General features: G+C 40.7%; 1 protein-coding gene across 2 annotated transcripts in view; it reads right to left on the bottom strand.

Annotated features, from left to right (window-relative positions):
• The window catches only part of SLC2A13 (solute carrier family 2 member 13), a 159,088-nt gene that overhangs the window by 123,642 nt on the left and 21,748 nt on the right, over window positions 1-13,698 (bottom strand). For both annotated transcript variants that reach the window (XM_035322975.1, XM_035322965.1), the window contains exon 2: window positions 4,557-4,716. In XM_035322975.1, the coding sequence (XP_035178866.1) occupies window positions 4,557-4,716 (160 nt within the window). The remainder of the gene's footprint in view (window positions 1-4,556; window positions 4,717-13,698) is intronic.

Here is a 13,698-nt window from a genome sequence, read left to right as displayed (position 1 = left end):
CCTAACCGTTACACCACCTCCAGAAACCAGCCCTCAAACTGCATATTGGGGCAGTTTGTACTCATAAATAGGTTTGCACCTTTAAATCAATCAGGAAGTGAGGGGGATTAGCAAAGCTCTCCTCTAGCTCCTCTGTTATCCTCAATATACTTGTTTTCACACCAGTGGTTCTGAATTCTCTCCCATGGATGTCTTCATAAAGCTTGCTATGCAGTGAGATTGTGAGTAGGAAAGAGAACCCAACCATTAACAAAAACCTTGTTTCAGGACAATGAGCCACATGTATTGGACAAGTCCAAATGCATCTTGGGTGAAAATGGAAAAAAGACTTTCTCAGAATAGCATTTGTAGATTTAATAAAGAAAACCATGAGCAATACAACAGAGCAGAAAAATGGAGAATGGAAAAAAAAAAAAAAAAAAACTCTTAAACACACAAAACGTAATGTAAAGAGGATGGCCATCCCTGGATAACGTGCATGTAAGGCCAGCCTTCCCATCCCCAAGCCAAGCCTTCAAGTTCTTCATAAACTGGGCAAAAATTTCCAAAGGTCATACAAGTACTCCTTGGTAAAAAAAAGGAAAGCAGGAAAAAAGAACATTCAAAATGCAAAGCTTGTGGAAGGATTATTTGTTAAGCAGTCGTCAGCCACCATATCTAACAAGAGTCACTAATGTTCTCATTCATCAATGTCCTCATTTCTTCCTATGCTCCTCCCTCTCCACAAACAGTTTTTTTGGAAGCTGTATGTAGAATCCCTTTAAAATATACACCGCTGAAGCTCAACACTCCTTTACCCTCCAGTTACCCCATTTCTGTTCCTCCAAAGCCCTTCCTTCACTCCCTTAAATGCAGCAGAACCTCCAGAATTAAGCAGTTGGGTACCTGCAATCATTTTAGGAAGAAAAAAAAAATAAATTCAATGGAGGCTTCTGAAAGCTAGACCTAGCTTGTTAAAACTACCAGTAGGACTCTATTGGATTGTTTATCACAAACAAGATAGAAAAGAAGAGCAGAGTGCTCAGTCAGTACAGTCAGTTTCCAATTGACATGTTTCTGGTCAAAGTGGAGTACAAGGAGCAGGGCAGGAGGAAAATGTTCAGTTAAGAGCAAAAAATCCACTGCAAGTTCACGAGTCATTGCAATTTTCAGATCAAGCAACTTTGATATAACCAATTTAGAGTAAAAGCAGACAATTTTGGACATTACATGCAGTGAGCCAGCATTCAGAAATCTAATATAGTTCTTTCCTATATAGAGTACAAGACTTTGCATTTGAAGCCAGATGTCTAGCAGACCTGAAAAAATCCAGCATGAAATTTAATAAGTCTGCTGTAACATTTCTCCTTCCGAGACATACTGCTGCAATACTATTAAGATGGCATTACCAAGGTTTATAAAGCTAACCTGACAGAAGAGTCAGGTTAAATATTTGTTTTCTTTTGTTTGTTTTTAATTTAATATCCAGCATTTCCAAGAACAACCAGAAGTAAAGTTCCTTCTTGGTTTTTGTTGCACTCCAATGCACAGCCATTCAATCATTTACAGCTACGATAATTGCTGTAATTTTCCTTCTTGTATGGGATGACTCAGGAGTGAACATCTGTGATGTCTCGCCATGTGCACGTTGGCCACTCTTTCCAGGTGACAGACCATCTGTACACTTCTCTGCTCAGCCTCAGGTTGCAGCAAGCTAGCTGAGGACAGAAAAGTATACAATCCCCAAACAAGAGCTCCAGCACTGTAGCTGAGAATCCCTGCATACCTCACCATGAGCAGAGCCTCAGTTTCTGCCCAAAGCATCTTTAACAGTTTCACTTCATTTAGCTCCGCTCAGTCCTGCAGAACAGTGCTTGGCATGTACATAAAACCCAGCGTTATTGCATTAGCAAAAGTTATCCGGCATGAGCCAGCAGGCTGCAAAAACAATTACTCCTCGTTACTCCATACCGCAGGTGGAAGACTGGGACCACCAACACGAGAGTGAGCTACAAACCAGGGATAGTTCACCAAAGGATCACTACGATGGAAAAGCAACAGGAACACATGACAAAAGATGCTGAGAGAACCTAGTCTGTGCTGCTCAGAGAAGAGAAAATCAAGGGGGGGATGTAATTGCATCTTTCACACATGAAAAGCAGCTCATGGAGGATATGGAGACAGACGCTTCTCAGATGTACGCTGTGGAAGGACAAGAGCCAATAATCACACATTGCAACAAGAAAAATTCAGATCAAAGATGAGGGAAAACAATTCTTCACAGTAAGAGTGATCAAACATGAGTGAGTTGTCCTGAGAAGTGGAAATGGCTACCCGTGGAGATTTTCAAAAATCAGCTTGACAAAGACCTGAGTAAATTAATCCAACCTGATTTAACTTTGATGCTAACCCTGCTTGAAGAGCTGTAAATTAGCCTTGAGGCCTCGGAGTACCTTCCGATGGATTGTTTTCTGTGCTTCAGAATGTGCAGTAGATCCATTTTTAGCTTTCCACAGTTTATTTCTACCACATTGAAAGCTGTAACGCTTCCTTCCCCTTCACCACTGGCCTTGCACACAACTCCCTTTTTTCTTGATGAAAAATTCAAGCTAGCAGCTTTTAATTTACCTGAACAACTCCAACAAGATCAATACTTGGATACTGTGTTACTGTGTATTTTTCTTCCAATATGGTAGCATTTACTGAAACATATGGACTACAAACACGTCCCTATCTCATATGCATCAGCCCACTGAGGGGAAAAACACAGAGACATCCACAAAAGCCTTCCCAGCTGAATCCCTAACCCGCAAGGTAAACCAAACCCCAAAAAATCTGCCCAAAGAGAAAGCACACAAACACTTGTAACAGTGACAGTGACCCAGAGCTCTGTTTCTAAGTATCTTTCCTGTCCATTCGTCAACACCCAGCTCCATGCACAGGGACCTGTTGTATTAGCAAATTAGTTAAGCTAAAAGTCAATTTAAAATAGCAACACAACAACTGGGACAATTGGTACTGGGTACAATTGGTAAAATAAACTTCAGTTTATTTTACCTAGACATGCATTAGCGCATATCATGATTACCCTTTCTAAAAACTGACTGTATGTCATTAACTGCAGGGATTAACCATCCTATAAAACTAGGCATTTCAGTGAAGGCTGTTTCTCAGTCCTCCGTAACTGGACACAGTCTTGGGAGCATGTAGATGCATTGCAGTAAAAAGGTCATCAGAAGCATCAAGTGAAAATATGAAATGCTATTTCCATTTCAGCTAGAGTATACAATGCATTTTCAGAAAGCAAAAAGCAGAACTAGAATTGACTATATTAAATAAAATCAGCATGAAGTGACTTTTTTTTCTTCAGGTCAAAATATGGCATCTTTTTACATAAGAGGAAAAGGAAGCAATCATATGGACAAAAAGTAAACCCCTCAAACTTCTTTAATCTTCATATATACACAGATTAAACAGTAGACTCATCAAGAAAATATTAAGTATTTTGTTTTAATGCATATTTCTTTACATACTAAAGAACGAAGAGCTTCTAAGTACTTCTGAATACCAAGTCCCAGATGAATTGTTCATAACTTCAACTACAAACATCAGTCCACCTAGAAATCCTTACTCAGCCCCATCAGAAGCCAGTGAAAATAATAATATTTAATTTGTAAGCTTTTCTGGGGGTTGGAGGATCATTCACATTACAATTTTCAAATAGCAAAACAATTCTAGGCTGTAGCAACAGAAATTGAAGACCTTATAGCAACATGCACCCCTTTCCCAAGAGACTTTCAAGAGAACAGCACACATAATTAAGCACAAGTTTCCAGAAGCTGGAATGTGTAGTATAAGTTATTCCTCCCACACAGTTCTCTTAATTATTTTTTCACATCAGCACTGCAAGTAAAATACTGAGCCACAGAAATGTCTAATCACTCAAATGACACACCACCAGGTAGGTAGGTGCAGTCCAGAATCACTGAGCAATGTCTATACAAAGAACACATCCAGAATGTAGAGTAAAAGAGATTCATTTTATTCTATATAACCCAAGCTTTTAACTATAAAGGTGTACTCCAGTATCCATCACTTCAGTTCTCATTAGATTGCTACTGCTCAAGTTAAGAATATTCAGTATACACCTCTATTTTGTGCATGCAGCACCACAATCACTGGAAATTTGCCTTTTGAAAAATCAGGATGTAATTATTCTAAATGCAAAAGGCAAGCTACTTTTATAAACGTCATGACAATCTTTCAAGCTTGTTGATGCATATTTATTGCTCATCCATTTTAAAGTTTAGTTAAGTCAGAAAACCTAAACATACTAAGAATACTAAGCTTAACCTTAGTATTGGGAAGCTTAAGCTTACCATTGTATTTCATTTAGCAAAAGTTAATTATTAAAGTTCCATTTCAGTATGCAGTTTTACCCGTTTATATGTGAACTCTATTTAACCTACACAAATTATGATAGCTGTCAACCACTAAATGTTCTTTCAATTATTTATCAAGCCTTGCCCAAATCATAACTACGCCAGTTTTCCTTTTAGCAATGAAGACTCACAAACCTCCATCCGTCCTTTGCGAGGTAGCTGAAGAGTCCGTCCACGACACTTGCAAAAAATTGTCCTCCGGTGATGAACAGAGTGTTAATGGTGACTAATCTGCCTCTTAGGTGTGGAGGAGCAACTTCTGCGATGTACACAGGTACTGTCATAGATGCCACACCTACAAGAATAAATTAAATTACATTTATGAAACTGAAAGAGATGTTACATCCTTTTTTGTCATGAAATACTATGCTATTTAAATGGAATGAGCTGTACGAGTGGGATTTTACAGGTTCCAGAAGACGACAAGGAAGGAAATACACCTAATGAACTCCAGCAGAATATCCAGGGCAAATGGGCACACACACTGGCTGCTAATGACTGCATCCCAAATTCAAGGATTGATGCAACGATGCAAGGAATAAGTCACTAATTCACATTGCGTGTACACCAAGGTTAAATACAACGCATACATATATTTACAGTTTTGAGATAAAGAGAAGCTACGATCCAAGTCAGCATTCATAATGCAAAATGCCTAACTAAAGGTTTTACAAGAAAAGATGCTAAGCGTTCTCAGTTCTGTTATTGTCAGACAGAATGGATTATTTCTCAACTTTCCTGGAGTTTAAAACTACCCCAAACACCATACTAAAAGTTCTACCACCATAAGGAGGCAAGGACTGAAGCTAAAGCACGGATGCCTTTTATTCTGTCTTGATATTGGCAATACTTCCTGTGAATGAAGGGCTGGCTCTAAATGAGCCACTTCTGCAAGAGACAGAAATGCCCACGTGGAAGACAAACACGCACGCATACACGAGCCATAAGAACAGATGTCCAGTGACGTATAAAGAGCAGAGCTGAGTACAGCACACGATGGGTGCCATATCCACCAACAAATTCTTGCTCATTTAAAGGAAGTTTGTATTCCTTTTTCATTAGAAGAACCAAGAGCGACATCCAACTATATATATATATATTAATTTGGGGGGGGGGGGGGGTAAAAAAATAGCAATAGGTTGGCAGCACACACTCAGAAGCCCATTTCTCCTGAAGCCAGCTGAGATACCACCTCAGCAGAGAGAACACAATCTGATCGGCAGTGTGGACACCACCTCCCCCGACCCGTCCTCCCAGGGGCAGCCCCACGCCACCCCACAAGCTGGGGTCACCTCACTGGGTGCATGGGTTCCTGAAGCACTGGGGTGGTTTCCAGCAGACACGGCAGCAGCAAAGCCTCGTGGCATGACTACCTGGCGGAGGGTCAGCAAGGCGCCTGCTGCCCAGCTGGCTCACCAGGCTAAGAGCACAAAAGCCCCCGCAGCAACAATGTTAGCCTGACGGAGCTGCTGGAGCCTCCCAGAGCTCGAGTGAGGGATACAGATTGTTTAATAACAAAACAGCATCAGAAGATCTTTTTTTTTTCTGACTGGGAGATGCTTGCAGCGGCTGCTCTGCGCGATTGCCCAGTTCCCGGCAGAGCTCCCAGGACACACCGGTGCCTCCTGCTGCTATTGACTCAGCAACCCACATACAACAACAACAAACACATAAAAGTGTCAGGAAAAAAAAAAATTAAAAATTTATTCAACCTTTTTTCAAAGTGAACCAGAGTGCACCACGGAGAAAAGCATTCAAATAGCCTCTTGCGATATAGAAGCAAATTTTCAAACGCTCCTCACCATTAGGGATATTTCTCTTGCATCTTTCACATCAGTGTTTTAACTAATTACAATTAAAGCGATGGAGATAGCACACATATAATGGAAAGGCCTTTACAGGAAAGCGTAGGAGTATATCTGCTTTCTCAAAACAAAAACTATCAACCAAGGACCAGCCACAGAGACCTAGGAAAGGCTCGGCAGCAGAAGAAGCACCAGTCCCCCTGGTACACCCTAAATGTGTTTCCAGTAATCACCAGGTTTGACAATTCATGGACCAGAGATGTCTGATATCTCTGAAGGGTTTCAGTTTTTTGGTTGGTTGGTTGGACTTTTTTTCTTTATTTTTTTGAGACCATTGATATTTTGCTCTCCACTACTCTACTCAGAGCAATCCTCACTAAAAAGCCACAGTGCCTCAAAGCTGGAAAGAAAACACTTTGCCTGTCAGTGGCTATTTAATCAGATGGGCCATAACCACCTTCCCCGCTGACTACAAGAGTGACACGGAAATGAAAGGTGATTGCATTCAGAGCAGCAGGAATGATGTGGGAGGCCAAGTTCTGCCAACAAGGAGCTTGCAGGTACAGAAACAGAATTTGGTCTTGCAGTATGGACAGGGAAGAGAAATATTGTTCTGCTTCCCTCTTTCAAGAAGAAAACCGGACTCACATCTTCCTCTTGGAAGCTACTGGAAGTCAGTCCTGAGTATTCACCCTCGCCATGGCCTGCAAATACGAATATCACTAAAAGCTTTAGAAAAATAACATGTATTCCCAAGAAGGCTACTCCTGAAATAACCATCCAGTGAAGCTACTTCAAGAGGTAACAATAGCAAGGTCTGTACATGGATTTTACTGGAAAGTAGCACGAAGGATTTGCACAACCAAGACCAATAGATGACCCGTAAAAAAGCTACCTTTTACACACTCATACTTGAGGGGCATTTTAGCCCATTTTGTTCTTTCTGATGGTTGATTTTACACAGGATCTGCCCAGAAATCTTGTTTCAATTACAACAGACAAATTTGCTTCTGAGGCATCCAAAAAGCAGAGCCATGCCACTGAACTGAACACCAACAGCTAGGGCCAGCGCTGGAGCACACTATCAGCCCTAGAGCACTGATGGAACCACTGACAGCTGTGGGTAACACTCACCATTTACTGAAAAACCTGAAAAACCTAAAGCCTGTTGCTGTAACAAAAGGGTAGTGCAAAGTTTAAAACACCTGTATGAAGTGTCTTGAACAAGAGGTGAGATCAGCAGGTTTACTGTTTCTGCTGTGATCTCGCCAGAAAGTTAATGGCTACAGGACTTAGCAGGGAAGTGGGAAGCCCGCACACACAGCAGGCCAGTCACAAGCTACCCAGTGACTGCAGGTATTCAGCTGGCATTAATACAACAGTTGTAATGATTTATTTTCAAACCTGCAACTAATAGCACATGATTTCTTAGGAAAACCTACGGAGTTAAGAGTATTAGCTCAGAATCGCACAGAATTGTTTAGGTTGACAGGAAACTTTGGAGATCCTCTGGTGCAGGCCCCTCAGCTTGAGCAAGGTCAGCTACAGCAGCTTGCCCAGGACCATGCTCATCCAGGGGAAGGTGTCCCTGCCCATGGCAGGGGGTTGGAACTAGGAGGTCTTTAAATGTCCATTCCAACCCAAACCATCCTCTGAGCCTACACTCTGTTATGCTGTAACCATCTCTGTAAGTGGATGATCTCCAACCAACAGGATTCTGTGATTCTGCAGCTTCCACATCAGCTTTCTCACCCTGACACCGTTGCTGCCTTGCCTCATACTCTGACCTTACTGCCTCTACTGGGTTTCCCAAAACCTACAGGTTCAAAACATCCAAACTAAAAACTCAGTTCAGCATAAAAAAATATCTCATTTACCATTTAGATATCAAAATATATGTATTGCTACTCTGAGCCTGAAACGGAGAGCAGGAGGTTTCAGGAGATGGGGGAAGGCGATTAGGAAAGCCTCCCCAGTTTGACTGGCTGCCATCCAGCAAGCACTCATACATAAAAGCAAAGTTATTTCTAAAAAAATCACATATATATCTATATATATATGTACATATATATATGCTATTCTGATACAGACCAAATTAAGGAAAAAAATCTTAACACTTTAAGAGAAAAAAGCAGTATTTTAGACTTTATAACATTATTCACACTACAGTTTTGCTTTCAGCCGCCTCAGAATGTGTTCTGCAGGTTTTTCTTTTTCAACTTAAGACTCGCTACAGCCTATGAGAGCGAGTTAAATGTTAATCAACTATAAAACATCTAAAATACATAACCAGTATTCATTATGTAGTTATTTTAATGGACAGATATTAATCAAAGTTGAAAGCAAAGAACAGCTTTCCTTGCAAAGTAAATATGGCTGCAGTGTAATCTTTTCTTTATCTTTCATATGAGAATGCTTTCATTTACACTTAGATGACATTTTCTAATATGCTCTCACTGTCAAAGTGCTCACACCAAATAAAAGATCCTTGCTGCAGGCAAGTATATTACTACCTAGCTAATAAAGCTGATAAGTGACAAGATGTGAGGAAAAGAAAATGAAAACAATTAACTGGAAGTCTGTCAGAGAAACCATAAGCTCTACATTGTGTACCACAGCTATGAAATCTGAGAAGGGAAAGCAGAAAGCCCAATCCTTATCCACTGGAGTAACCAAGGCATTAGCCTCCTGACCTCAGTGAAGAATATGGTTCAGAAAAAATATAATTGAAGGTTCTTTAAATTTAAACCACAAGATGCAGCTAATTATTGCACAGGAAACATCAGATGACTTGATGGACTGAAATCATCATATTAAATGTATTTTCCACTTCTAAAATAGTCAGTTACAATACTAATTACTAGAACTGCTACTATAATCTGCAGATTTACCACTGCAAAGCAGAGACGAGAGAGAGTACACAGCCCAATTCTAAGACAATCAATAGAAACCGGGTGTGAAAAGGCATCTTAGAATCCCATTACCATCCAGAAAGGTATTTTCAGTATGAACATGTACGCATTATAAAGAGTTCATTACAAAGTTCAGGAATGAAGTCAACAAACTTACTGACAAAAAAAAAAGTTAGAAATGATGGGATGACTGGCTTGGGTAGATGAGGGTAGATGAGAGGAAGTGAGGGAAAGATGAGTGGATCATGAGGTGGATTGAGAACTGGCTGGATGGCAGAGCTCAGAGGGCTCTGGTCAGCAGTGCAGTCTAGCTGGAGGCCAGTAGCTCGTGGTGTCCCCCTGGGGTCAGTACTGGGTCCAGTCTTGTTCAATTTATTCATCAGTGACCTGGGTCATGCAACAGGGTGCACCCTCAGCAAGTCTGCTGATGACACAAAGCTGGGAGGAGCGGCTGACACACCAGAGGGCTGTGCTGCCATTCAGAGGGACCTCCACAGGCTGGAGAGTTGGGCCGAGAGGAACCTCAAGAAGTTCAAAACGGACAAATGCAGGGTCCTGCCCCTAGGGAGGAATAACCCCAAGCACCTGAACAGGCTGGGCGCTGACCTGCTGGAGAGCAGAGAGGGACCTGGGAGTCCTGGTGGACAGCAGGCTGACCATGAGCCAGCAGTGTGTCCTTGTGGCCAAGAAGGCCAACAGTATCCTGTGGTGCATTAGAAAGAATGTTGCCAGCAGGTTAAGGGAGGTGATCCTCCCCCTGATGATCTACTCAGCCCTGGTGAGGCCACACCTGGAGTACTGTGTCCAGTTCTGGGCTCCCCAGTACAAGAGAGACATGGAGCTACTGGAGCAAGTCCAGATGAGGGCTACAAAAATGATTAGAGGACTGGAGCACCTGTCATACGAGGACAGGCTGAGACAGCTGAGCCTGTTTAGCCTGGAAAAGAGAAGGCTGAGATGGGATCTGATCAACGTGTATAAATATCTGAAGGGAGGGCATCAAGACAGTGGGGCCAGTCTCTTTTTGGTTGTGCCCAGTGAGAGGACAAGAGGCAATGGACACAAACTGAAGTACAGGAAGTTCCAGCTGAATATGAGGGGGCATTTCTTTACTGTGAGGGTGACAGAGCACTGCAACAGGCTGCTGAGGGAGGCTGTGGAGTCTCCTCTTCTGGAGATATTCAAAACCTGCCTGGATGCCATCCTGTGCAATTTGTTCTGGGTGTCCTTGCTTGGCAGGGAGGGCTGGACCAGTTGATCTCCAGAGGTCCCTTCCAACCCCAACCATTCTGTGATTCTGTAAAAAGGTCGTGAAGGAGAAGCCCTAGGATAATTAGGATAATTAAATATGTATTTTAAGAAATGAGATTAATGTAGCAAAACAAAAGGACTAAAAACAAAATCCAAGCTCTTGTTCATAAAAAAAGCATTTCGAAATAAATACTAGGGAGATGGAATAACTCTTTTTTTTTTTTTTTTTTTTTTTTTTCACGATCAGATAAATACATTATAAACATATCCTGTAACAACTAGGACTTCCACTACAGCTCAAATCATATCTAGCAGACAGGAGGGAAGGTGCATCATATAAACAACAGATGAGCAACAAAAGCTGGAGACAGGATATTGAATGAGATGCACTTTTACTCCTAACATAATAAAAAAGCTCTAAGGTACCAGGAATGTAAGTGTCTATCATTTCAACAGCATCAACAAATAACCAGCTTCAGCAGCAGCAAAAATATTGGGAAGGATTGGGAAGGATTCTTGGCAATTTTTTTTGTTGCTGCTGTATTGATTACTACTAAAAAGGGTCATAAAAACAAAGAGACCATACACCCCACAACTCATAATTGCCAGCCTTTCGTGCCTGGGGAATAAAAAAAAGATGATCTAGAAGCACTAGAAGCACTAAGGAAACCCTTATAGGAATTGGTGCCTGTGTGTCATTTTGTCATTCTGTCTCTCCTTCCCACCAGCTCGTACCAACCCTTTGCACCAACACAACTGAACCCACTGGTAAACCAGCTCAGAGGGTATCCCCCTGCCCACACAGGCTTTTGTACCACTAAGCTCCCTGAAACAGTTCACCACGAGATCCAAAGCCTGTACTGGCCCATAGGCAGAACCACGTGTGATAACAGAGATTGGCCTAAACCACCTTGGGACTCAACACCATCTACTTCAAAACTAATCTCAGGATGCGAATCGCAAAAATAAATAAATAAATAAATAAAAAGCAAAGATATTCCATCCTGTTTCAGTGCTCTCATAGTCCAGTAATGGAGCCATGAATCTCCATTAACATCAAAGAACAGTCAGAGCTCATTACAGAAATTTGTATTGTTAGAGGTTCCAAATAAATAAGCAGAAACAGAAATTACTGAAATATTTCATTTCAGGAGGGAATGCCTCATTCATTGGGAAAACATTCTTTGCTGACATATAAAGCTGCACTGAGATACTTTAAAAAAAAATAACTGTTATCTCGGTTAAAATATACTCTATCAAATATAAATGAACTGTCAAGAGCAAATTTTCATTAAAATGTTAAACTTTAATGCAAGCAACTTTCGCTTAAATTTCGCTTCATTAAGAAGCTGCCCGTGGTGGTTTATGCTACTTGCAAGGATTCCAAGCAGCTGTAGCAAATGGCTCCCCAGATGGAGGATTTGTGGAGGCCACTTGATGAAGAAGTGAGTTCATGGAAAAGAGAATCAGGAATGAAATATTAATAAACAGATGAAGAGATGCTATGCTACGAGAAAGTTTGAATAGGAATTTAAGGTGGGTGAATTGTATTTGTTTTAATTAAGTAGGAAATCTGATAAACTTCTTATGTCTTGGACACTGGGATATACAATTTAAATTTAATGCCTTGAAACACTACTGATTCCAGAAGTATATCAAATTATACAGACACTTTCATCAATTATTTTCTTCCTGCAGTATTCCCACAACTTATAGTATAAGGGTTATACTTTGTTTCTGACAAGAAGGGCACTCTTGTCAACAGATAATTTTAGAACATTTATCGCGTCTGAGTAGTAATATTCAATGGGATAAGGGCAGGAAACACATTAACTTTGTGAGAGCAGCAGTGAGTTCCACAGCAATCCTATATTCTTGATTGTCAGCCTCAAGAAGAACCATTTAAGTAGTTTGTGGGGAGAAGAATGTCTATCATTAACGAAGGACACATTATAACCACAAAAGGTATTTATTCTAAAAGACCATTAGCTTTCACTAACACATATGTGAGCTGGAACAGTCACCAACCTTTATTCTACAGGCAGCTCTGAAGCATATTGTAAAGTCATCACCAATTATAAAGATTCACCAAAATTAAGCCTTTCTGTAGTCTTGTAGAGTCCTTGTTACAGTTAACACTTCGGTTTTCAGTAATGACAGTCAGCCTGAGGGGATATTAGAGTGCCTCATTAAACAAGCTAATGGGAAATATTTGAGAAAGCAGCACATTTGTACACTGTTCTAGTACACTAACCACTTGCCTAGCAGATACAGCTAAAATCTTCATTGAAACAGCTCTTATTTGAGTGCAAATATCAGGGGAAGGCTCAAGTCCCCACTAATACCTAAGCTTTCCACCCACCACGTGTATCTAGTAAAGGCATTAACAGCAGTTAAAAATGGTTACTGGAAGTTATATTGAGGATGTTTGGCAGCACTCAGCTACAGCAGAGCTCTGAAATACGTCAGCTTGGCAGGACAAAGCACTAGCACTGAAAGCACATTAATTTGTGAGAACACAAATCTCAGTAACCAGCAGATTTAAGCACAGCTCCTCTAGACTGGGGGTCTAACGTCAGCAGACTTCACCAAAGTCTCGTACTTTATTTAAACACTAATTTATCAAAGCAGAATGAGCTGTTTCATCTTAGAGAACCTGTATTGTTGAACATCTAATACACAAAGCTGTTGCTGATGCTTCTGTTCTTATCCAGACACTGACTCAAACCAGACTGACTACTATTATTAGTGCCAAAAACCTATGTTGTTATATAGCATCCAACTGTGAAGGAGTCCGGTCCCCTGAAGAATCTGAAGGAAAATAAATGAAACTCTTCCATAATTTATATTGTTTCAATTGTATACAGCAACCTTATCTTAATGAGACAGGATGAATAACTCTTTCTGCTGTCCACTTGAAGACTTTTCACTGTCATGGGTATCAGTAAGAATCAAGAACACAGAATCATAATTCAAAAAAAAAAAAAAAGCACAAAAGATAAAAAAATAAGTGTGCCACTAGAAATAACCACAACTGTCATACTGTGAATGCAAAACCAATTGAGATACCATTAATCTTTGTGAATTGCATCACAAGCATAAACTCTCCTTTGATCAAAACGTACAGATGCAAACCCAAATCTTTGGGGGGGAAAAAAAAAAAAAAAAAAAAAAAAAAAAAGAGAGAGATGCCGACAGAGTACAACTCTTGTGTAACAAAAGTGCTAAGATCTTTCTCTAACATCTCCAGGGCAGTATCTGGCAAGAATAGCGTAAAGAAACCACCTATCATAGCAGACACATATGACT

This window comes from Oxyura jamaicensis, chromosome 1, assembly GCF_011077185.1.
Source record: "Oxyura jamaicensis isolate SHBP4307 breed ruddy duck chromosome 1, BPBGC_Ojam_1.0, whole genome shotgun sequence".
NCBI lineage: Eukaryota > Metazoa > Chordata > Aves > Anseriformes > Anatidae > Oxyura > Oxyura jamaicensis.
This window is presented reverse-complemented; position numbering and strand designations above follow the sequence as displayed.